At 35.3% G+C, this 26,166-nt stretch overlaps 1 protein-coding gene across 3 annotated transcripts in view; it reads right to left on the bottom strand.

Annotated features, from left to right (window-relative positions):
* The window catches only part of LOC132132229 (disks large homolog 4-like), a 138,581-nt gene that overhangs the window by 69,953 nt on the left and 42,462 nt on the right, over positions 1-26,166 (bottom strand). Inside the window, exons 1-2 of one of the 3 annotated variants that reach the window (XM_059544577.1) lie at positions 21,616-21,804; positions 5,261-5,422 (exon numbers count right to left, since the gene is read on the bottom strand). In XM_059544577.1, the coding sequence (XP_059400560.1) occupies positions 5,261-5,422; positions 21,616-21,657 (204 nt within the window). In that variant the 5' untranslated portion in view covers positions 21,658-21,804. Of the gene's footprint in view, positions 1-5,260; positions 5,423-15,881; positions 16,049-21,615; positions 21,805-26,166 lie in introns of those variants that run through there. The other 2 variants (XM_059544568.1, XM_059544586.1) reach the window with 2 other exon arrangements.

Raw genomic sequence — 26,166 nt, forward strand, 5'->3', positions numbered from 1 at the left:
AGATGATCGCTCACTTCCTCTGAAGCCCTCGAGACTCATTCCTGACCCAAATCCATCCTGAGAGCCAAATCACTTAAAGATTCCCACAGGAACGTGCGTCTCTCTCTCTCTGTCCAATTCCCTGCTCCTTTATTCACAGAGGCATAAATACTGTCAGACACTCCAGAGGTTCAGCAATAAAAATATTACTAACTAACCAAACTTTATGCATTTCATTAGACAGATGGCTGATCCATAAGAATACCTCAATCGGTTGATTCTAGCATTGTTCTGTCAAATATTTGTGTAAAACTGTCACTAAGCTGATCCTTATCCATCAGCCAGCCTAGGTAGCTGGGAACCATTTTCAGGCACCGCGTAATATCATGCTAACGGTCTAATCAGATTCAATCATCTATACTAAGCTAAGCTAAAAGTGCTAACGCCAGACCCAGAGATCAGCCGAATGGATTACAAAAATGGTAAAACTCAACTGTTTAACTCTAGGGGAGTTGAAAAATATAACTGATGATTGTCCATCAACCAGCCTTTATTCATCTCTAAAAACATCTGTGCTTTCCATAGATATTAAAAGTAATTAGTAAAAAGTTAAAAAGTAATGCACATACTGTATATGGGAAGCACAGAAGACAGAGAATACTGAACATGATATGTATGTCGTACAGAGAGTAAAAAAGTAGCTCTAAACTCAAGTGTTTTATAAAATATGTAAAATCCTACTTATTCAATATCTTCATGGTCTATTGACAGTTATTCTTTGTTTGAAACCAAATATATATGCACTAATCTCACCTAGCTATCGTTTAATGCTTAGAATATATTCTATAAAGAAAATACCTTAAAAAGCTGATTTAACACCTATTAATCTCATAGCAATATTTATGCAATTCTAATTGTAGTGTTAATGCATTCATGCCACCTTTGAACTGTTTGTGATAAATTTACATATTGTAGAGTAAATGCCACTTTGGATCAAAATTGCCACATTTTAGCCTTAAAATTTTGTGTAATAAACTGTATGTTGAATCAAAATATTTCTTTGTAAAGCCACTTTTTGTATTGTCTATTAATTCGATGCTTTTCACATTTAACATTTCTCAGCCAAAACTGATGTGTGATAAATTTAAATTAATTAATCAGTACATCATGTAATTAATTAGATTACAAATTGTAATCACTTGACAGCCTTAACTCGTTTGCTTCTTATCACATCAAACTCAGGTCTCTTGTGCTATTTGTGTGACAGGCACAGACTTTTATTTATTTTTTTTCAAATCAAATGTTTTGGTGATCTCTGAATAAAAATCATTGCAGAGTAATTGCAAATGTAATAATATCAAGGCACAATCAAAATATTGTTATAAAGCTGAAAAATATAACACAAATATAAGCCATGCTAGGACAAATACTGTACTTCTTACATACTGTAGATCCCATATCAGTATCACATTACATATACAAACAAAAACTGAAATAAATTTGAAAAAATACTAACAAATCTGCACCTTTGTTTTCTCTTACTACTTTCACTGCCTTACATATTTGTGTAAACAGAAAAAGCAGCAGTTACAAATGCAAAAATGAAAACTGAATGCACTGATTACAGAATTTAATAAATATATCATAATTACAATAATTATGACTATATTCAGCATGTTTTTGAAAATACGTACAAATTTCATGATGCGCTGAACCATTTAGTCATCAAATAGACACATAATAATGAGCAATGATAATGATAATTTAGCTAATTAGATTTGTTTGTATTGCACTGATACTGTAGATATTATTGAAGCACTACAAAAATGTACGTGGATGTTTGCATGTTGTGTTTCACAGGCATGTTTCACATGAAGACAGATGGTACCACAGAGAGAGAGAGAGAGAGAGAGAGAGAGAGGGCAAAGCTAGGAGGAGTGGTTTGCATTCTGACCTTCATATCCAGCCAAACGCCCTTGACACACTGAACACAGCTAACATGAGCATGAGCATGTAAATGAGCTTCATGCTAAATTCATTTTACACCAAACATATTAGCTAGCTGCTAAGATGCATACATAAGAACATATGTTACATATGTTTGTGTGCTTCACTCCAGGTATTATTGTTCGTCATCTGCAGTGGTTGCTGATATGATTGAGTCATAAATGGTGGCTTGTGTCACTCATGCCCATTAAATTATTTACAAGGTTAGTTGAAAATTCATAAGTATATTGTGTGTCAGTATTCTGGCCTCTCACATATATTTGCATACAAAGTCAATGTTCAGTGCTAATACTCAAAGGACTTTCTTCAAAGGATTACTTTCACATGAAGTGCTAGAATAAAGCCGTCATAAACTGAGAACAATAAAAACATCCTGCAAGTTTCAGAACTCAAAACTTTCTCATTAGTCTTATAACAGCTTTTATTAAACCAATGCCGAATTTCTACAGCTTCTTCTGAAGCTGCAATTAACCATCTTTACACAGAGAGTTTAATGCTGCTCAGAGGTGGCATGAATGCATTTACATAGCAATTATAACAGCATATTGTTATATTAGGGGCCGAAGGGCTCAAAGCAGGAATAATTTAGTCTGGCTTTTATTCAGCATTGCAACTTTACACAGAATTTTGAGCAGGCACAGAGCAGCCTTAACTAGAGGTCGGCTGATTGATCGGTTTTGCCGATTAATCGGCACCGATAGTTGATTACTGGAACAAAACTGATCTGTGTTATTTATCAAGGCTGAGCAATCATAGACATTATTAGGTCGCTGTGATTTTGCCAAATAAGACATGACCCTGGAGCAACATTGTTTGTTGATCCTGGATCGACTGTCCAAAAAAAAAAGACCTAACCCAGAGAGAGACCCTACCCTTAAACTTAACCCTACCCATAATTTATTGCTAAAATCAGAGGGAATGATAGGTGAATAACAAGGGTGTAGAAGCATCTAACCCTGATTGTGAGCCTAAAACTGACATTTCTGGAAAACGTATCCCTCGAGTGCCGACTATCGCAACACAAATATGAGAAAGTGTTTTTACCATAGAAATAGAACAGATAACATGGTACTGTGCCAATCTGTGCATTGTATGTGAGTTGAGAAATTACGCAGGATGGAAGTGTGTGTGTTTAATGTGCTTGCAGAGGTGTACAGAACTGACGTAGAGTCTCACACACACAGCATGACTCACACACACACACACACACACACACACACACACCTATTAAAGCCAGAAGTAATGGGGAAACCAGGCAGGAAATGAACACAGGGGTCAGATGGAGAGACATCTGTTCAACATCGCAATTGTTTCTACTAGACAAAAGCAAGGGCAAACGGAGAGCATATGCTGCAAATGTGCTCAAGTGCATGAATACCGAAGTTTATGATCAGTATGATTTTGTGTGAATTTCCACGTACAAAATCCAGTAATTTCAATAGGTAGGCCTTTTCTTCCTAGAAAATGCCATAATGTTGACAACTAAAACTAAAACTATTTTAAAAAAATGTTGTTAATTGAAATAAATATAAATCTTAAATAAAATGGAACATAAATATTAGATTTTTAAAAATTTTTTTTAAAAAAAACAAACAAATATTAGACATTTTGCTTCAGCAACTAACTGAAATGAAATATGCTTAAGTTGTAGCAAAACAAAAATGTAAAATTGACAAAAGCACATGGCAAAATCAATAAAGCTTAATCTAAAATTAAAATGAAAAATTTAAATATAAAAATAAAAGCTAATTTAAAAAATAATAAATAATAAAATAGTAAATAACTGTTTATTTTCTTGCAGTATAATCTTATTGCCTTCCAGTGATTGACTGCATCTATTTCTCCTGAGAGAATAGAATAGAATAGAATAAAATAGAATAGAATAGAAAACTCTGCTAGGTCTTTCTCCTGAGGGAATAGAATAGAATAGAATAGCATAGCATAGAATAGAATAGAATAGAATAGAATAGAATAGAATAGGGTAGAATAGAATAGAATAGAATAGAATAGAATAGAATAGAATAGAATAGAATAGAAAACTCTGCTAGGTCTTTCTCCTGAGGGAATAGAATAGAATAGATTATAATAGAATAGAATAGAATAGAATAGAATAGAATAGAATAGAAAACTCTGCTAGGTCTTTCTCCTGAGGAAATAGAATAGAATAGAAAAGACAACTCTGCTAGGTCTTTCTCCTGAGGGAATAGAATAGAATAGAAAACTCTGCTAGGTCTTTCTCCTGAGGGAATATAATATAATAGAATAGAATAGAATAGAATAGAATAGAAAACTCTGCTAGGTCTTTCTCCTGAGGGAAACAAATAGAATAGCATAGAATAGAAAACTCTGCTAGGTCTTTCTCCTGAGGAAATAGAATAGAATAGAAAACTCTGCTAGGTCTTTCTCCTGAGGGAATAGAATAGAATAGCATAGAATATAATAGCGTAGAATAGAATAGAAAACTCTGCTAGGTCCTTCTACTGAGGGAATAGAATAGAATAGAATAGAATAGAATAGAATAGAAAACTCTGCTAGGTCTTTTTCCTGAAGGAATAGAATAGAATAGAATAGAATAGGAAACTCTGCTAGATCTTTCTCCTGAGGGTATAGAATGGAATAGAATAGAATAGAATAGAATAGAATAGAATAGAATAGAATAGAATAGAATAGAATAGAATAGAATAGAAAACTCTGCAAGGTCTTTCTCCTGAGGCAATAGAATAGCATAGAATAGAAAACTCTGCTAGGTCTTTCTCCTGATGGAACAGAATAGAATAGAATAGAAAACTCTGCTAGGTCTTTCTCCTGAGGGAACAGAATAGAATAGAATGGAAAACTCTGCTAGGTCTTTCTCCTGAGGAAATAGAATAGAATATAATGGAAAACTCTGCAAGGTATTTCTCCTGAGGAAATAGAATAGAATAGAATGGAAAACTCTGCAAGGTCTTTCTCCTGAGGGAATAGAATAGAATAGAATAGAATGGAATAGGATAGAATAGAAAACTATGCTAGGTCTTTCTCCTGAGGGTATAGAATAGAATAGAATAGAATAGAATAGAATAGAATAGAATAGAATAGAATAGAATAAAATAGAATAGAATAGAATAGAAAACTCTGCTAGGTCTCCTGACCTTAGAAAACAGCAACACCTCAACAATTAAATCTTACTTTGGGAAACGTACATTATTAACAGCACAATCCTGAGTGTGTGTGTGTGTGTGTGTGTGTGTGTGTGTGTGTGTGTGTGTGTGTGTGTGTGTGTGTGTGTCCGCACCTTTATTGGTGAGATGTGTGTGTGTGGGCCGTAACTGTGCAGGGTGTCCATGGCAGCCAGGTTCTTATCACTCATGTGAAGCATCTCAGCGCTCTTGCTGTGGGCCAGGTGGGCGGGGCTGTGCTCCAGGGGCGGAGTCTCTTCATCTTGATACCGATATTTCTACAGAGAAAAAACAAGAGTCACATTCTCAAACCACATTATGAAAATTTGAAAAAAAGTCTACGTATTTCTACAAATGCAAATGCAGATTTATTTGGCACAAGACACGACATGAGCCTGAGCAAAGTAAACTGATTAATCCATTTCTCATCCCTTTCAAGTCCTTTTTTCTCTCGTCTGCAGCTGCACACTGAAGCAGCAGATAAATTAAAGATCAGAGGACTTCTTATGATCAAAGTTGACGGAACGGTGAATACCAGCTGGATTGAAACATTACAACATTTATTACCGCTGGTGCCAAAAAAATAAATAAAGATTTATGACAAAGTCAAAAACATAAAGGTGTATAAATGACTAAAAATGCCACTGGTAAAAAAAAAAAAAAAAAAAAAACGTATTCTTGACTCCGATTTTATAATTTGCATCAAATTGTATTCACTCTAGGGTTAAATTTCTCCGATTTGGATAAATGTAGCTTTGCATCAATGTAATGCCCATGGATGCCAATGGAGTCCAAACAGCTGATAAAAACATCACAATAATCCACAGCACTCCAGTCCATCAGTTAACATCTGGAGAAGACAAAAGCTTTTTGTATGAAACAAATCCATCATCAAGACGTTTAAGTTCACACTATTGCTTCTGGCTAAAAAGTCCATAATCCATATTAATTCCTTCTCTAGTGAAAAAAGTCATCTTGTCTGAATCAGGAGAGAAATCTGCACAGATCAAATACTATTCACAAGAAAAAACAGTCCAAAATAGAGCCAAACAGATATGTGGGAGGATGTTTTGGTGAGAGACAACAGGAGGTGGGTTTTTTCACTGAAGCGTTATTATGGATTATTAAGTTATATTTTACCCAGAAGCAATAGTGTGAACTCTCATCTTAATGATAGAGTTATTATTGTACACCATAGTTTCCTGAATACAATTAATCTGCTGAAATTTGTTCATTCAGCTGCATTACAACAGTTGTCCGGATGTGCTGCTAAGATAACCACCAAGTGAACTGACTTGAGGCTTTGTTTGTGTCAAGATCAGACAGAAAGCATCCTTCAATCTGACCAGGATTGAGAAAAGGAGGAGAATAGACAGGAGGTCCAGTCAGTCAGCAAGATCACATTACAATGAACCAGCAACAACACGATGACTAAGAGAGAATACAGGAACAGATAAATGCGGAGATACTGTAGCATGAACACAGAATAGAAAACATAAGAATATCATAATAATTCAACAGAATTTCTTTAATATGGCAAGTGTCAAGTTCAAGGAGAGGATCCGATTCTCAAACTGATTGCCCACTCAAAAAATCAAGCTTTTACACTTTTCAGGGAGTCGACCTACTAATGGTTTATTTACAGCTGTCTCTGTATTTAAGCTTTGATAAGAGTAGAAATATATAACAAACACATGTTTCAGCTTTAACACGGCTTATTCTTATAACTTCTGTGAACACTTCATCTTCTTCATTATGTCGGTTATTCACTCGATTGTCACAAATATTACCCAGTTTGCCCAAATTTGCAAGATAATAAGAAGGTTTAAGAAGTTTCTCTCACTGCCTATTTTAAGCTATGATGTTTATGATAAATATCAGTTACGGTAAATCATCTAACGATAGTAAAGAGGCAATAAAGGAACTGTGAGGAGATATGTAGTTAGACACATACACACACACACACACACACACACACACACACACACACACACACACACACACACATACACACACACACACGTTTGTTTTTGTGTAAAGTGGGTTCATCCCATATGCGTAATGGTTTTTATACTGTACAAACTGTATATTCTATGGCCCTACACCTAACCCTAACCCTCACAGGAAACCTTCTGCATTTTTACTTTCTCAAAAAATCTCATTCTGTATGATTTATAAGTGTTTTGAAAAATGGGGACATGGGTTATGTCCTCATAAGTCACCCTCTCCTTGTAATACCTGTGTCATACCCATGTCATTATACAGAGTTGTGTCCTGATATGACACAAAAACAAGAGCACAACTCTCAACAAGAGACAACACACTCTCTCTCACACACACACACACACACACACACACAGCAGGAAAAGCACCCATCACTTGACATGCACAATATCTACAGCCACAGGATTCCACTTATATATTCCACTATATAATACATAATAACTTATATAATATGCTTTCAGTTGCTGATAAGTGTTCTCAGCTCACTTTAAAAACCTCATGAAAGAGCTTGACATGAATCGTTTCCTTTCCTGTACTGATGTACTTCCTGCTGACCCTGTTAAAAACAGCATATGCTGGTTAGGTATGTTTGAAGCATGGCTGCTGGCTTGAGCTGGTTTAAGTTGGTCATGTGCTGGTCCTAAGCTGGTCCTAAGCAACTAGCTCCTTCTCAGGACCGGCTTAAACCAGCTCAAACCAGCAGCCATGAAAAATCTATTCCGTTTTCACATCACAATTAGCAGAGATAATGTGTGTAGATTCTGTGTGGGTCCAGTTATTTGCACATACTGTAGTACTCACATTCATGGGCCTTTCAAAGAATAAAGGAAACAGAGATGCAAACGCTCTGCAATCTGTAAGTGTTGCTTAAATACTTATGATTTATGAAGATCAAAGTTATAAAAAAAATCCTAAGGAGGCCCGTGTAAATGTGCTGGCAAACTCTGTTAATTTTTGAAAGATGAAAATGCATCCTGATGCATACTGATAAAACACACACACACACACACACTTGCCTAAATAGCAAAATGCTCTCAGTCGAAGCACATTGCAGTGGGTGAAAACTAAAACTAAGCTGTCAAGGGAAATTCATCATGCATCGCTGAAATATGTTTTCTCAAACACTGTGACCAAATCATGTGCAGCTGATACAAACGGCCTCCACTTCATATCCTTACACTCCTCTGTGCCTAAAAGCCTCCAAGGTTTTAAACTCAGCTCCCTCATCACCGTAGCCTGCCAACAACGCCGGCTTATTACTTCATCACTCTTACAACAGAGACCATCAGTGTCAGCAGAGCTAATGCAGACTGTCTGCAGTCCCGTCCATGCACTAATGAGCTCAACATAAAGTAGAGCCACATAATTAATTACAGTGATAATCAAGATTACAAGTATGGCTCAAAGTCATGTGAAACTGTGAACTTGCAGTGAGTGACCGTTTTAATCCCTAAATTGGATGGGGGTGTTGTAATATTATCATTCTGCTTGTTTTTCATTGTAATCTATTAATAATAATAATAAAAACTACATGCACACCACTATTCAAAAGTTTGGGGTAGGTAATAAAGTTAGTTAAGTATATTAAATAATAATAATTATTTGTGTATATATATATATATATATATATATATATATATATATATATATATATATATATACAAATAATATATATTATTATATGGTGAAAAAGTGGGGAGGAAAATAAACATGCATCCTGGTTTCCTCAAAAGTATTGTGCAGCTCAACTGTTTTCCACATTGATAATAATCATGACACTGAAGACTGGAGGAATGATGCTGAAAATACAGCTGTGCATCACAGAAATACATTACAGTTAACAGAGATTCACACAGAAAACAGTTTTTCAGATTGTAATAACTGTTTTTACTGTATTTTTGAACATATAAATGCAGTCTTAGTGAGCAGAAAAGACTTCTTTCAAAAACATTTAAAAAAATCTTATCCGACCCCAAACACTTAAAAGATAGCATCCTCGCACATGTTTCAATCCTCATACATATAACAGCGAAACTTTCACCAAAACTAAAAGCTTGCTGATTGTCAAGAGGATATCAGTTAATATCAATTCATAGTCCACGTGTGATCAACTCATAGTCCAATGCTTTTTCAGGGACAATAAACTAATAACCTGCTTCACCAACGTATTACAAAATATGAAAATGAATAAATATTTACCTAACTCATAAGTTGAAAGTAAATTTTACAAATGATTACAAAGAAATGACAAGTAACACAAGGAATAAAAAAAAAAAAATATATATATATATATATATATATATATATATATATATATATATATATAATATATATATATATATATATATATATATATATATATATATATATATATATATATATATATATATATATATATAATTTAATTTTTCTTTTTTACTTTTATAAACTTTTTATAACTTTCTTTTATAAACTGAGGTAGAAGTCCACACACATGCCTCTGCACTATCCTCAATCAGACGAATGAAATGAAAAAAATCTTCCCATAATGCTGCTCTATTTTTGTATTAATGTGCAACTACTGGCTTATGTTTTTAGTGTGTAATCAACAGTGCCTAGAAAACATTTGGGGGATATATATCTGTTTGTAGACAGAAATACAGGAGCCAGAGGATGTTCAGATGCTTTTTTAATGTAAATACTGATATAATTGGTCATCTGAAAGTGTAACATCTAAATGAACTTTTCTTTCAAAGTCTAAAGTATGATGTAACATCACTAAATAAATATCTAAATTTATACCAACAAAACTAATTTTATGGGTTAAATTGGTTGGAAACAGCTCTTTAAGGAAATAATTGCAGGCTACCTCTTTCATAATTGCAATGTATACTTTTTAATTATTTACACCTAAAGAATGGAAGTGAAATGTGACAACTTGCCCCATAGGTGGGGCACACTGAAACATCTGAGGGGCAGCTTCAAATGTTATCTGATCTAATGAAGAAAAAAAAACTAAAAACAAGACACTAAAATTAGTTATCAATAATGAATAAAAATTACTTTTTCAAGCAATGGCATTTTTTTACATTAAAATTAAACTAATTTTGGAATTTGACGATGAATGTGAGACAAATCGACAAGCCAAAATGCTTTACACTTCTTGAAATTATAATTTCTTAACAATAAACACTTTATTGACCTGTTTCTCATGGTTTCTCAATAAAATGAAAGTAAATAGTGTAAAATACTGGCATAAATACTTATCCCAGCTTTCATGTGGTTTTGGAAAATATGTAAAGATAAATAAATAAATGATTCTGTACTTCATTTGTCATGACATTTGTTTTATTTAGTTTTAAATTGTAAAAATCGTAGATTGACATTCCCTGAAACCTCTATGTTATAATTCACATTTAATGGATTTCCAATGAAATAACTTAGTCTCCTTACTGTTACAAAGATACAGACATACTGGGTTTTATGTTACATCTTATGTGTTATTGCATTATTTTAGTGTCATGTGTATAGTGTAAGCCAGAAAACTCAGTATTATTTGTCTGCTTTAAGTCGTGCATTGTCTCATACTGAATGGATCTTTCAATACTTGTAATCTTAACAAACTCTTTAATTGTAAGGTCACTAACAATGAGTGGGACACATGTGAAATTGTTACTTTAGTCACTTTTAACTACAAGACTAGCTCATGTTTTTAAATATTCTAAGAACACAAAAGAACCAGCAGGCAGTGTTCAGCAGCGAGAGAAGCTGTGTTTCTCTGCAGGATCTGACTTCACAAAACAAACCCTTCTGGGTAATAAATAACAAATAGCATACGTCACCGCGTCAAGAGTGATACCAAACACTCGGGACAAATCTATTCCCAGCATGCATCACAGCGCCAGAGGAGTCTGAACATCATTATACTCTCAGAGAGAACACACTGTCTATCTACACTTCTTGCATGCACTTACAGTAAATTATGCATAATTACCTGCACCTAAACCAAACTCAAATCCATAAACTTATGGTAAGTATATGTTGATCGTTTATTTTTCTCAGTACTTAATTGTATTAATACGCTGTAACAAAGACACCTTAAAATAAAATGTAATCCTTTTGTGCAAAGAAAAAAAAAATCTTATTAGTCACAAAATCATACTTTGGACCAACTTTAGCAAAGTACTCTAATTTGTTGCAGCCAATTTTATTCGTTTTTATCAAATTATACTTAAGGTTTGGTTCAAACCACAAATATTTTGTTTGTAAAACACAAAAGCTATTATTTATTATAAAGACCATATATTTAATTAATATGTTTTCTTTAGACATAAACCAAAATGCTGCTTAATTTAGGTAAATATAATATTAATTTGTCTTTTTACAACTTTAGAAAGCTAATTTAGAGATATATGAATATATATATATATATATATATATATATTCTTAACGTCTAACTTAAGAATAAAGTTAAATAGAATAACAAATACCATAAAGAAAACTTTGTATTCCCAAAAATATTCACTTTTATTTCTTAAGATTGTTCTAAAAACAAAATAAGAATAAAAAATCATAAATAACCTCTTAAAGGGACAGTTCAGCAAAAAAAATAAAAAATAATTCTGTCATTATTTATTCACCCTCAGATATGGTTTCAAACCTGTTTGAGTTTCATTTTTTTTTTCTTATACACAAAAGAAGATATTTTTTTAAAATGCTTTAAAAAAGGCTTTAAAAATGCTTAAGAAAATCTTCTTTCATCCCCAGGAGCCGTGTGAGACAATTTTTTTTTTATGGAATGGCACTTTTTATTTATCTTTTGGAATGATGCATACAACACCCACTGACTGCAATGATAGAGCTTGATAGATCAAAGACAGTTTTTAATTTAACTCCGACTGGATTCATCTGAAAGAAGAAAGTCATATACACCTAGGATGCCTCTGCGGTGAGTAAAACAGCCTAATTTTTGGGTAACTTAACCCTTTAACTCTACAATAAAAACATATTTCATACAAGTTTCAGAATCTCCAGTTTTGTTTTCCACCGTTCTTGTCATGGTGATTTTCCCTTTAACATGCGTATGTAAATTAAGGAGGCATGCTTTAAACAACTCGTGTCTGTCTTTCAATCACATTCACAGGCGATGCTGTGTCGAGTAAGTCTGTCTGACTGTCCATGGATGTAATCAAACTGCAGCTCCAAAAACTGTGCATATCTTTCCAAACGATCACACTATTAGAAACGCTTGGCTGAAGTTTGTTTATAGCGGCATGTCTAAATGTGAATGTTTTCACTCTTTTCTTAATTATTTTCAACATATTGCCAATTTGTTTGTTTTTTCAATATCTTTGAAAGCTGTATGGCAGTGCCAAGTATTTTGTTCCCAGAGGCAATCCTCGTGGTTAAATCGGTTCATTTTAATCTGACGCTGGCTTGAGCATCTAAACACGTCACACATGAGGTGGGAAAGAGCATACGCTGTGATTACATTCATCTATCACAGCAGTTCACTTCCAATAAAGTATTCATGTTCTGAAGGAAAAACAAAAACACATAAGCTGTTCTCCAGAAACATAATATAAAGATCTGAAAATGCATTTCATGACATCTTTAAGAGTGTATGGATAAGCCTTGAGAATACATCATTTGCAATACTTCATAGAAGTGAGCACTACTGAGCTCTTCTGACATTGTTCCTAATAACAATTATTAACACTGTTCTGCAAAAAAAAGGTATATAAGGAGCCGTGTGAGACACTTGTTATTATGGATGGATGCGCTTTATTGAACTTCTTTTGGACTATTGAAAAATATTTTTTTTTATATATAACTCCGACTGGATTTGTCTGAAAGAAGAAAGGTATATACACCTAGCATGGCTTAAGGGTAACTTAATTATGGGGTACGTTTTGGGTGAACTATCCCTTTAAAACTACATTCTGTGACACAGAACAGTAATATTTATGAAGTTAAAGTGGATAGTGAATTTGGGAGTCCGCCATGAAACTTGCTGTGAGAAATACTGCAAGCGCAGTGATACAAACAGTGATGAAACAGTTGGAGCTCTGTTATCACTAGAATATCGCACCTCTGGAAAAGTCTCTTAGCCAATCAGATTTGAGGACCAGAAAGAACTCTTCTATATATATATATATATAAACTGACTTGTGGCATCTACAGAAGGGTATGCCACTGAGAAGAACAGAAAAGAACAGCTCATGGTAGATGTGTTCTAAAAGCAATTTCTGCTTCGTTGTCATCATGTAATTAGACAGTCTCTTTATAACACAACGAGTATATAAAGCCCTCATAATCAACCATTGCTTTATCAGTTCTGAAGCACAGCAGGACTCATCACTAAGCATGTGTGAATTTGTGTTTGAAATCTGTGTAATCACTTATTCACTAAGAAATTGTGACGCACCAATAACTTTCATACTAAAATGAATTCTAAGTTGTAAATGTATGATCAACTGAAACCATATGTTTGCAAGAAGCACATAGTAAGAAAAGCTGCATTATAACTCGAGCTGGGATGTTTCTCTGAATGATAACACAGATATGTGTATGCGCAGCTGACGAATGAGATCTTTGTAACCTGCATTTAGTTTTTTATTTTATTCAAACTGGTTTTGAGAAATACATTATGCCATTTCTGTCATTTTCCAAATGAAGCACTGAATGTAGAAATGAACAAAAAACACCAGTTTAAGAACAATGTCAATTAAAAACTGTTCTAGTGCAGCTCTATGGCAGAGATCCTCTATAGCAACTTTTTGACAGCTATTAAAACAGACTGCTGAATCCAGCATTCATAATGTTTTTGTGTATGTACAGTCCTACTGTAAAGTCCTGTAAGTAAATAAGCTTTAAGGAGATTTTGCAACTAATAAATAATTGATGAGGGTGAATACTTTCTGAAGAAACTCTATAGGCTATGACAATATAATCAATATATAAGACAACACATTAAAGCACTATATGATGATATCATTAAATGCAACAGAGATATAGAAAATCATCTATGCCAATAAGTAAACATCATGTAAGTAATAGAGAATGTGAAGTGAGAGATGTGAATGATCAGATATACAAATGTATTATAGATCTCTGGCTTTATTTGTGCATTTCAGTGGCACAGCTCTCTCCTCTCCATCACGATTCCCAAGGTCATCATCTCAGCCACTATCCGTGTCTCAGTTTATTCCACAGGAAGTATCTGCTCAAATCACAGTGATCTGACACAGAACAAAACTGCAGTCTGATCACACACACCCTCATCTGTTACTATGATGATGGACTACAGTAAGTTGTTGGTTCACACATTCACACTGTATATATGAGGAATGCATAAGAGAAACGTTGAACGGGTTTGGCTAATTTGGCTTGGTATACATAAATCCAAGGAATACTGCACCCAAAAATAAACATTTGCTTAAAATTGTCTCACTCTCAGCTCATACAAGATATATTTGAGTTGGTTTCTTCATCAGATTTGGAGAAATGTCGCATTGCATCACTTGCTCACCAGTGGATGCACTGCAGTGCATGGGTGCCGTCAGAATGAGAGTCCAAACAGCTGATAAAAATAATCCACAATTGATCCACACCACTCCAGTCCATCAGTTAATGCCTTGTGGAATTAAAATTCTGTGTGTTTGTAAGAAACAAATACATCATTAAAGCATTTGTAAGTGATGCTGCATTTCTACAAATATGTTCTGATGAAGATAGAAGCTGGATATCCGGATGATGAGTAAATTTTGAGCAAATTTGCATTTTTTGGATACCTATCCCTTTAAGCCACCTTGACAAACAACATTTGGAACAAAATACAGGCTCAGTGGAGCAAAACAACAGACACTAGCCAAACGCATGCAGCATTCTATATGAGGCTGCAAGTGACATGACGACACATGGCTACTGGTTCTTTAGAAATATAATAGAAAAACACAATGATACACTATTGTCAGATGGACATCCTGTGTTTCATAACTGTTGTAATGTTTACATCTTGCTATTCAAATTTAATTAAACAGGCTACATTTACATGTAGATGTATTGTGTATGCATTACTCTTTTCATATGGTGTGACAGCATGCCCTTCTATTAGGGCATCATGTGTTAACATAAAAAAAAAAAAAAAAAAAAATATATATATATATATATATATATATATATATATATATACACTTTTTATATATTATATTTTATTATTATCCTTGCTTTTTTCTGTACACTAAGCATGGAAATGTGCATTAGCTTTTTGCATTACTCTTCCCTCGTTCACGTCGCCTTGTATGCTTTGTTCGGCTTTCAGCTCGGCCATTTATGGTGTATTGTAGAGAGCCATATTGCCATTCATCGACTGAAATATGGAAGATTCCTGATCGACCTTCTAGTGTTTTTGGCATGTGTGCATCAGTTAAGAGACAGGTGGTTTCACATGGCACCCTACCATACAACAAGCCTCTTTACTGTACTGTAGCAGTGAAGGTGTAATTCCAAAACCTCGTTCAGCGGAACCGGTGATGTACAGTATGTACAGTAATGGCATACATAATGCCAAGCGCGCAATCACAAACACACCACAATCGATTTCTCATTCATAATTCCTTTAACCAATCGTGATTTTCATAATTCTGGTGTACACATGGAAGAATGTTGTCACCAACGGCATGGTATCGCCTCTCTAGCATCCTATCCACAAGAAAACCAGCAGATACGGACGCGTGCGCGCACCCGGCTTACCTTACAGCCGAACATGAGCGACAGCGCACGGGTGCTACATATAAGTTTACACTGGCACATCACCGGAGAAAAGCACTTGAGGTTCCTCAGAGGATGAGGCATCACGTTGACACCCATAGACACAGCACACCGATCAGCGGCCGCTCAGCGAGTGGCCAAAGAGGAGCCGTGATGAGAGCCGCGAGCGCGAGCGTGGAGCGCTGTATTCAAACAGCCAAACAAATCCAGAACTCTTTCATCCCCGGTGCTGCTGACGCGGTGAGGGGGAGGAGCTGTGAGTAACGAGCACTGATGAGTGAACGACGCCGACCAGTGGCTTTACATCCGACTGGAGCTCTGTTCACGATCAAAGACGCGAGACAGAAGATCAAACAAGACCCACTGTCAAAAAAGAAAAAACATAAAGCAATGCCAATGGAATTCCTCTCAATATTGCCAAATAAAATATTAACAAAATAAAGGTTCAAGTTCTTCAAACTTTGGTTGAAATTCTTACTGTAAAACACACACACACACACACACACACACACATAATTATTAAACTTTGTGTAAAGTGGGTTCATCCAATAGGTGTAATGGTTTTTATACTGTACAAACTGTATATTCTATGGCCCTACACCAACCCTACACCTAACCCTAACCCTCACAGGAAACTTTGTGCATTTTTACTTTCTCAAAAAAAAACTAATTCTGTATGATTTATAAGCATTTTGAAAAATGGGGACATGGGTTATGTCCTCATAAGTCACCCTCTCCTTGTAATACCTGTGTCATACCCATGTCATTATACAGAGTTGTGTCCTGATATGTCACAAAAACAAGAGCACACACAGACACACACACACACACACACACACACCAAACTGAGTATTTTATGACTTTACATAGCTAAAAATGGCTCATTGGAGGTCTGGAGCGAGCAGGGATGTGGCGCATGAGTGTACAGCGCCCTCTGCTGGCGACAGCACGCTGTGAACTGTCCATGGTGCTGAAAGACAAGTCTTCACCATGTCCTGCGCACACACTGTTACTGCATCCTTCACAGCGCTTGCTCTCAGTAAAACAGGGTGGTGGTGTTGTTTTATTTATTTATTTAGATGCTCATTTATTTTAACAACAAGCTCATTTACTCGGTCGAGCCAGCTGTAAGCGGTTTGTTGCTCGCTCGGCGGCGCTAGAGACCCAGGTGAAGGCAGTATTGTGTATTCATCTCAGGAGCGACTGCGGCGCAGGACGTGCTGCTCGTCGATGACGAAGTCTACACCAGACAGCTTCAGTGACTGCTGTGGCATGAGGACAGTCAACTGGTCCTGTAGCCCTCCAGCATACAAAACAGGCTCACAAACCATCAATACTGACCTAAATACAGCAAGCAACTTAGTACTGTTCACAGACGAAGTTCAAAAGTATTTGGACACTTGAGCCACTCTGAAACTGTCTGAATAAAGTATTAAAGCAGCATGTGATATTTGCAAATCTCAGTGTGTGTTTAGCTGATGTATGTGAGTCGGTTCACATAGGTGTGCGATTAATCTTCACAAAAACATGTTTTGGTAACTTTTACCAACCAAAAGGTAGCCAAATACCTTCTGCCCGCGACAAACATTATGCAAAAAAAAATATTTTTTCTTTTGGTGTAAAGAGTGCTTGTGCATTCTATCTTTAAAATAAATGCCTCTTTGATATTATGATAATGACGTCCATGCATTTTTAAATGTGTCTTAAATGTGCAAAACATTTTCAGACCACTGCATATAGTTTTAAGGCAAGACACTGCAGGTAAAACTAATAAAACTAATAGATATGATTATATGCTTCCAAGACGATTAATAACAGTACACTAAGAAAATGTATTATTTTTATTATTATTATGAATATTAAAAAGTTATTTGAAATGTTGTTTAAATATGCAAACTGGGAGTTATCTACTTTAAAATGCACTAATTTGCATATATTTCTAGAGCAGAAATCTGAACATAGGATAAAGCCAGGTTTTTACAGAAATGTAATTTTTCATAACTTCATAAATAATAGCATACTGTCAACAGCCAGAACAAAATACATTTTCACCATGTTTTTAGGAATAAAATGTTATATCTAAACAGATATAGTGCAATAAAATAATCACTTAAATTTGTAATTTGGATGTTTTCTTTCCGCTAGTCTTGAAGAAAACTAATCTCAAGATCTCAAAATTGACCAATGCATGAAAAAAACAATGGTTTACCTTTATTGTCTTACCTTTTTTGAGTGATATTGATTTGTGTATTATAAGAAAACACTGGCAGAGTAAATTCTTGGTAGTTGTGGGCAAAGGTTCAAGTTTGTCTGTGTGTGTGTGTGTGTGTGTGTGTGTGTGTGTGTGTGTGTGTGTGTGTGTGTGTGTGTGTTGGTTGGATAGTTGAGTGTATCTTTCCAATGGACCACTCAGTCTCCATGGATATCGATATGCTAGCAAACGAAGTGTGCTATAATGTGAAAACTGAAAAAAAAAAAAAATTGAATAATTCCTTTACACTCAATTTGTAAAGCTTTTGATTTAAGAAGACAGCATTGACTTAACATGACAGAGACAAATATCTTATTAATTATACATACATTTTATATAACAGCCTCCATATTTTTATTTTATTAATATATTTTATATATTATTTTTCAATATGTTATGGTAAAGTAGGCAGTATAGGACCTATATCTCTGTTACAGTAAGTTGTACGATAGATAAACGTGATTATTTCAGTCTCTCACATTTCCTCGACTTCTGATTTTGCTGTATCAAAGGTAAAACATTTGTATCTTTTAACCATGTGTAGCTTATTTCAGTATGTCAAGCTAGGGTCTTGCCTCCTTTCCCAGAATGCTTTGCAGAAGGAGTCGAGTACTCTGTCTGCAGCTGGCAGTTCATATATTTCCCGTCCAACTTAAAGAGCGGAGAAAGGGGGACTCCTGCTCTAGCCTGGAAAGTGTTTCCATGGCAACATCTGCAGGGGCGGGGATTCCCTAGTGGTTAGTGAGTATGTCAGCCTGTATGTATGTGTATTTATTTATGTCTGTCTTTATAAGAAGAGGAGATCTCACATAAACACCCACAACTCAATAACAATGTTCATTGTTCAGTCAAGCAGCTAAATCTATAGAAAAAACTATTAATTATACTCTCCAGATTTAAATAATGAATCAGTGTAAAATCTTAGTCTAAAGAACAGGAGAAGAAATTCATATGAAATCACACTGCTAAAATATTCATTAAGGGTACAGTATTACAAAAACACATATGAAACCTGCAACAAACATATGATAGATCTTAAGCAGGCTGTTGCTGCAGGAAATAAACAACACAGCACGAAAGAGCAACATGGCAGCAAAAAACTCCTCTGAATCAAAGGCACATTGACTCTATACATGAAAACACTCATCCTACTACACCGCCTTAAGACTTAAGAAAAGCGCTCGTCGGTACATTTAGTATATATAGTGATTTATTCAAATACACATGCACTACTGTTCAAAGGATCAGGGTTGGTAAGATTTTAGTTATGTTTTGGGCATTTTCTGTCTCTTCTGCTCACCCAGGCTGCATTTATATGTCCACAAATACAGTAAAATCAGAAATATTGTGAGATATTATAACATTTTGAAATTTTCTAATTGATTATATTATAAAATGTTATTTATTTCTGTGATGCACAGCTGTATTTTCAGCATCATCACTCCAGTCACATGATCTTCAGAAATCCTTCTTATATTTGCTGCTCAATAAACATTTCTGATTATCACCAGTGTTGAATTCAGTTGTGCTCCACAATATTTCGCTCGACTGTCTGAAGTGATGTCTGGAGGATCAGTGTGAACACACCACTAACCACTGTTTCATTTCGTTATGCTTTATCTTTTTTTGCTGATTAATGAAACATCACTGCATATCAGCAGCAGACTGCCTCCGTAACAATTAATACTGACAGAACTGTGTGAAGAGAACAATTCATTGCTGTTTTTATATGTATATATATATATATATATATATATATATATATATATATATATTGGGCCTGATAAAAGTGAACAATACAGCACTCACCAAAAAAACCTACACTATGATTAAAAAAATAATAACTTCAATTTTTACTGATCGCTATCGATGGCTGTAAACTTGCAGTTTAACATTTCACTGAACATTTTGGAGGGGAATGACTCTGCAGAAATGATTTTATTATACAGTACACATAAATACACCCATAAATGCAATGCATATGCACAGAACACAAGAAGTATATTTTTAATGCCAAGCTCCAAATAAATATTCAGGAATATATATTGTTCACTAGAAAAACCCAAGTGGTGTTCACTTAGTATTGTCCTTCTGCTCAAACCAGCATCCAAAACAACATATGGTTACTAGGAAATGCTTGTTTAACCGACAGAAAACATGCATAAGAATCATTACATTAAACTTTTTTCAATAATTCATACAGCTTTAGCTCATTCAGGAACGATTTGTCCAGCTGCTGTCCAAATAGAGTCACCTTGATTTTGCCAAGTAAGACATGTTCCTGGATCAACATTATTGTGCAAAAATATAGACTGAACCCAATCCCTACCCCTAAACCTAACCTTACCCATAATTTATTCCCAAAATCAGTGTGAAATGAGAATGTGAGGCACTATTGTTAATGTTATGCTCCGAATCAGTCACTTATGTGACCAGCTTGGTCAACCTTCAGCATACTAGTAAAATAAAAAAAGGCTCTTCTGGAATAACTGCATAGAGCAGCCTAACCAAGCTGGGTATTCACTACACAAGATACTTCACCACAAGTTGGAGGCTGAATGTACAATTTAAGGCCAGGTGTCTGACCTTTAACCTTTAGAGTCCCTTACCTGTTCCATCCTTCCCGTATTCCTGAAGCACATTCTCTCTCTATCTCTCCATCTCAATCTCTGCTCTCTGCTTTTAAAGCATTGTGCAGTAATAAGGAGGCCAATGAATATCATATGCCCACATTTTCAGAAAGAAATGATCGGGGGGAAGAGAGCTTTTCAGTCCGATGGAGATCAAGTCAACATCCTGAACTGACACTTTTGCCCCACAGGCACTTTGAGCTGCCATACACACAGATTTCTGTCTATTCAGCAAACTGTGTAGACATAAGAACGCTTTCAAATCAGAATATTTATATTTACAGACATGTGGTATCACGGTGAGAAATTACCACACATTCACAGAAAGCAGATATAAGACACACAACCTGCTTACTTCTGGTCATACATGAGAGTGACAAAAAGACAACACAGACTTTCAGGCTGACTAGATCATAAACACACACACACACACACAGAGAAACAGAAATGCTCAAAAAATGCTGTTCAATAATCATTGGTCAAAATGTCTGTGAACCAAAAGATTCAGGGAGCATCACACATTGCATGAACAAACAAACTGATAATATATGCAATACTGTCAATACTGTCATTTCATGGCTGCTCATCCTGGCTTTCATTTTTCTAGCTTTGTGTTTTTCATTTTTCTGTCTCTTTTCCACACACGTGTATGTAGCTGTGCTCCTGTGTCAACAGGCACACACACTCACACACATGCATCACATCATTAATCAATTCCCAGTTAGTCATACACACATGCACACACACACACAGTGAAGATAAAAACAACATGCAACAGCAGCTCTGCACCATTAAGACAGAGAGCAAGACGTCTGAGAGGAAAAAATGTACGTACCACACATGAGCAGAGCAGAGGAAGCTTAACACGAGCCCTCATCAGCCACAAACAACCGACCAAAATGCCCGCAATGAGGGGAAAAAGAGGGATGGAAAGTAAGGGAAAGATACAGTGGATGGACAAGTGGGTAAGAGAGAGAGAGACAGAGAGAGAGGGAGATGGTGTAGGAACACAAAGAAACCTGGCAGACTGTTCCACCTCTGAGTCACTGAACAGGTTTGTGACAGAGAGAAACGGAGAGAGGGTGGGAGAGATGAGAGGAGGGATATGAGAGATGAACTCACCTACGCTTTCTGGAAGATTTCCCCTCTTAAATATGTACATTCTTCAATAGATCTTAGTAGCACTTTAATTTCAGCAGAGAACCCTGTAGAAGGTTCATGAGTTGAATATATGGCTCTTTGGAGATTTAAAAAGTTTGAAATGAATAAAATGTTACATTGATGTTCATACAAGTTTAATATATTCAAAGATGCATATTGATTTATGGGTTCTTTAAAGACTCCATAAAATACATTTTTGTGATGTTTAGTCTGTTAGCATGACCCTGTCATTTATTTGAAGTGCATTTTTTTTTTGTCTAACGAATAATCATGATTTCTGGTATTAAAACCTTTCTTGTTTTAGTTTGTCTAAAAGCTATTGAAACTCCCCATAGAACATATGATGCATTTTTAAAAAAGTTTTCTCTATTTATGCTAAGTACACGTCATTTTACATTGACTAGCAAAATGTTTTAAATTCTATCTCAAGTGAAAATTCTACTCATATTATAGCTAATTTATGGTGAAATTAAGTTGTGAAATGCTAGAAAATAGTGTGACTTTGGGAATATTTAAATATTTATAATTAATTTATAATTCCTTACAATTATATAGCGCTTTACATAGTCAGGGGGGTATCTCCTCATCCACCACCAGTGTGCAGCATCCACCTGGATGATTTTTAATGACCACAGAGAAGCAGGACCTCAGTTTAACGTCTCATCCGAAGGACGGATTTTTACTTTGTATAAATGTTTTTGTCTTTAGAAAAAAAATACTATATTATTGTAATGATAAAAACTTCCTCGTCATCGGCAAGAAGGAGGCAGGAACCGGCGTACAATCAAATGACATTTTAATTACAAAAATAAACACAAAACAGCGCACCAGCCCCTCACGGACGACTAAATAAAAAAATAAAAACCAAAACACAACTAAAATCCCAGGCCTGGTCCTCTCTCGCCCTTCACTGTCGTCACTCCAGTTTTATATCCTTCCATCTCCTCTGTGGGACTCGAGACCGGTGGTGGGTCGCAGGTGTAGCGGATTTCCCAAATCACTCCACCGGCCTCACTCATGTTCCCACATCCCTTGGCCCCGCCCCACTCGTCACAATTATAAAATATGAAATCAAAATGTAATGTTTGATCCAAACCATAAATATAATTTTAGAAAAACTAATACATTTTCCTGCAACACATTACACTAATTTATTTAAGTTTGTCCAAAGTATTTTTTTTTCAGTGTATATGCTAGTACTCCAGAATTACAGAATTAACCTTCAGTATAGATATTTAAATAAGAAGTATCTGAAACTCCTCAGAAAATTGACCAAAAAAATAAAAATAAAATAAATTATAATTCATTTTATACATATATTATGGTGTACATTTGTAAGACAGAAAGACTTAAATGTGAATGTTGTTATTAATCAAATGGGCGTGAATACATGGAATCAGACATAAACTATTTTTATATTGAAATAAGCAACCCATTTCAACTGATGTACTTTCTGAGCTATGACCTTCCAGGTCAGTTGATGGAATCAAAACAGCCCTTTTTCTGTATGTGTATATTTGTGTGGTTCTAATGATGTTAAGTGGCTTGTCAGTGGGGGCGATAATTAATGACCACCTCTGTTAACAAAGTCAAGCACACAAACAGCATTAAACACTCACAGAAGGAACGGTAAACAATTCAAAACCAACTAACAATAAACAAACACTTTGCCAAGTCTATAGCCCTGCGGCCTATGCTTCTACCTCCAGCCAAATTGAGGAAAAAGCAGACCCCATTTAGCACTACTCAGCACTGAACATTACTGAACAAAGGACATCATTAGAAAAGGGATGAGATGGGACAAGAAAAGAATACAGACAGGAGTCAGGGCAGGAAAGAAGACATGGTGGGAAATGACAGAATAGAATAAGATACTACATGATATGATATGTGATATAGGACAGGACAGGATAGGGAAGGGCAGGAAAAAAAATACATACCATACAGGACGGGACAGGACGGGATAGCATAGGATAGGACAAAATATAATACATACCATTCCATACCATACAGGACGGGACGGGACAGGGTAGGGTAGGGTAGGGTAGGTTGGGATGGGATAGGATAGGATAGGATAGGATAGGCGCGATCAGTTCTCAGTGCTCAAATACACACACAGCAGTCCAAATGTTTATCGTGTAGAGTATCTCACGTAAATACAGTAAATTATGGATTAAGTGAACATGAACAGGTGGGTGAAAACTGAACGTGTGTCAGTATTTCATGCATGCAAATAAGGGACCACATTCCAAATAAATACCTATCTGTCATGTTAAATAAATGTATACTGTACATGTTAAGTAAAACCTACAGTATCTGAAAAATGAGTTTAATTTGTATCTCTATTGTATTTGTCTTATTGTGCTTCTTTAAAAAAAAATATATATATATATATATATATATATATATATATATATATATATATATATATATATATATATATATATATATATATATATATATATATAATATAGAATATTTTTATAAGTTGCTCCTTTTTCACTTAAAGGGATAGTTCACCCAAAAATGAAAATTGTCATAATTTATTCAAGGTTTTCCAAATTCAGTTCTTGATTCAAATTCATCATAAGCTTAATTGATTTGGTCTCAACAGAGAATAATTAATGATTATTATAATTTGAAAACTACATAAAATAGCTACCAAAATAAATTTTGGTAACTACAGTTTGGCTGACTAATAGTAGCGACTAAAAGTTGACAAAAATGCAATGAATTTTCATCGACTAAAACTAGACTAAAACTATGAAAGACTCAAATTACTAAAATGTGACTAAGACTATTAAGCATTTTTGTCTCAAGACTAAGACTAAATCAAAAATATCTGCCAAAATTAACACTAGATAGGATAGGACAGGGCAGTATACGATGGGACAAGATAATAGACAGTAGAAGATACAATACATACTACAGCTGGGCGATATATCGATAATTAGCGATAATATCGTAATTATTTTGACGACGATGTAAAATGGGAAAATATTGGGAATATTGAATATTTCGAATTCAAGCATACTTTCCTAAAAGAACGCACCGAACATCCAAAAAAGGAACATGTAACTGCAAACTGCTCTACACTCCTCTACAACCAGAGCTTTCATGAGAGCGGTTGCCAAATAACAAGAGTTCAAATCCCCAAATCAGAGCTTCGCTGTTACAAGGATACAATTTTAAGTCCAGTGTTTGCTTATTTTAAGCAATCTGGCAACCATCGCACGTGCCTACTCCTCATTCCGGAAGCGCTGCTGATGATGATCTAAAAACACTCAAGCAGGAGTTTAGCGTACTATTGAAAGTGTCATTCAGCCGGTTCTGTCATGAGATCTTGACTGTATTGTTTGCGATTGTGATCGCTGAATAAATGCACTTTCTCGACCACTGATTTTTGAATAGAGAAACATAGACTATGGCCATTTAGAATTACTATTAGGGAATTTCACTGTTATATTTACCAGTTTTCATAATATAGACAGAGAGAGTGCAAAAGTCTTTGGTATTAATTTATATATATATATATATATATATATATATATATATATATATATATATATATATATTAGTGGTGGGCCGTTATCGGCGTTAACGTGCTGCGTTAACGTGAGACTCTTATTGGGCGATAAAAAAAATATTGCCGTTAATCTATTCTCAAAATTGGGTTGGGAGCTGGGTCTATACTAAGAAAGCTATGATGACTTTCACCTTGATATTTTATATAACCGACTGGCTGAGGCCAGCCTAAAAAGATGCTCAAGACAGTTGACGGGCCACTGCTGCGCATCGTCATGAAAGCTTATCTTTTTCACGTGTTTTTAAGCCTTACCGCTTGTCGATTTAAACATTAAAGCATCCAAGCACAAGACGCGGAAAAGCTGAACAGAGTAGCTGGTTACTCGCGCTGTGTTCGGTGCGCAAGAGAGAGAGCCGCGTATCACGGACAGCAAAACTGAACCGAGCTTTCTTCTGCGAAGTTCTCATCGAAGTCCCTCCTGCAACTGAACGAACAAATACAAATCGCAATTTGAACAAACAAAAAGATGTGAAAGAGCCCAATTCAGTACTCGCGGTGTTCTGGTGTTCAGGGCTCATGCAAAGAAAGGCGTCTCAAAACACTTGAACACCGAATTTTGATTATTTTTGCTCTTGTGCTGACAAATACATACAAAATGTCAAAATATCCACCTTGGAAATTATGCTCGAAAAAACTGTC

This window comes from Carassius carassius, chromosome 4 (assembly GCF_963082965.1).
Source record: "Carassius carassius chromosome 4, fCarCar2.1, whole genome shotgun sequence".
NCBI lineage: Eukaryota > Metazoa > Chordata > Actinopteri > Cypriniformes > Cyprinidae > Carassius > Carassius carassius.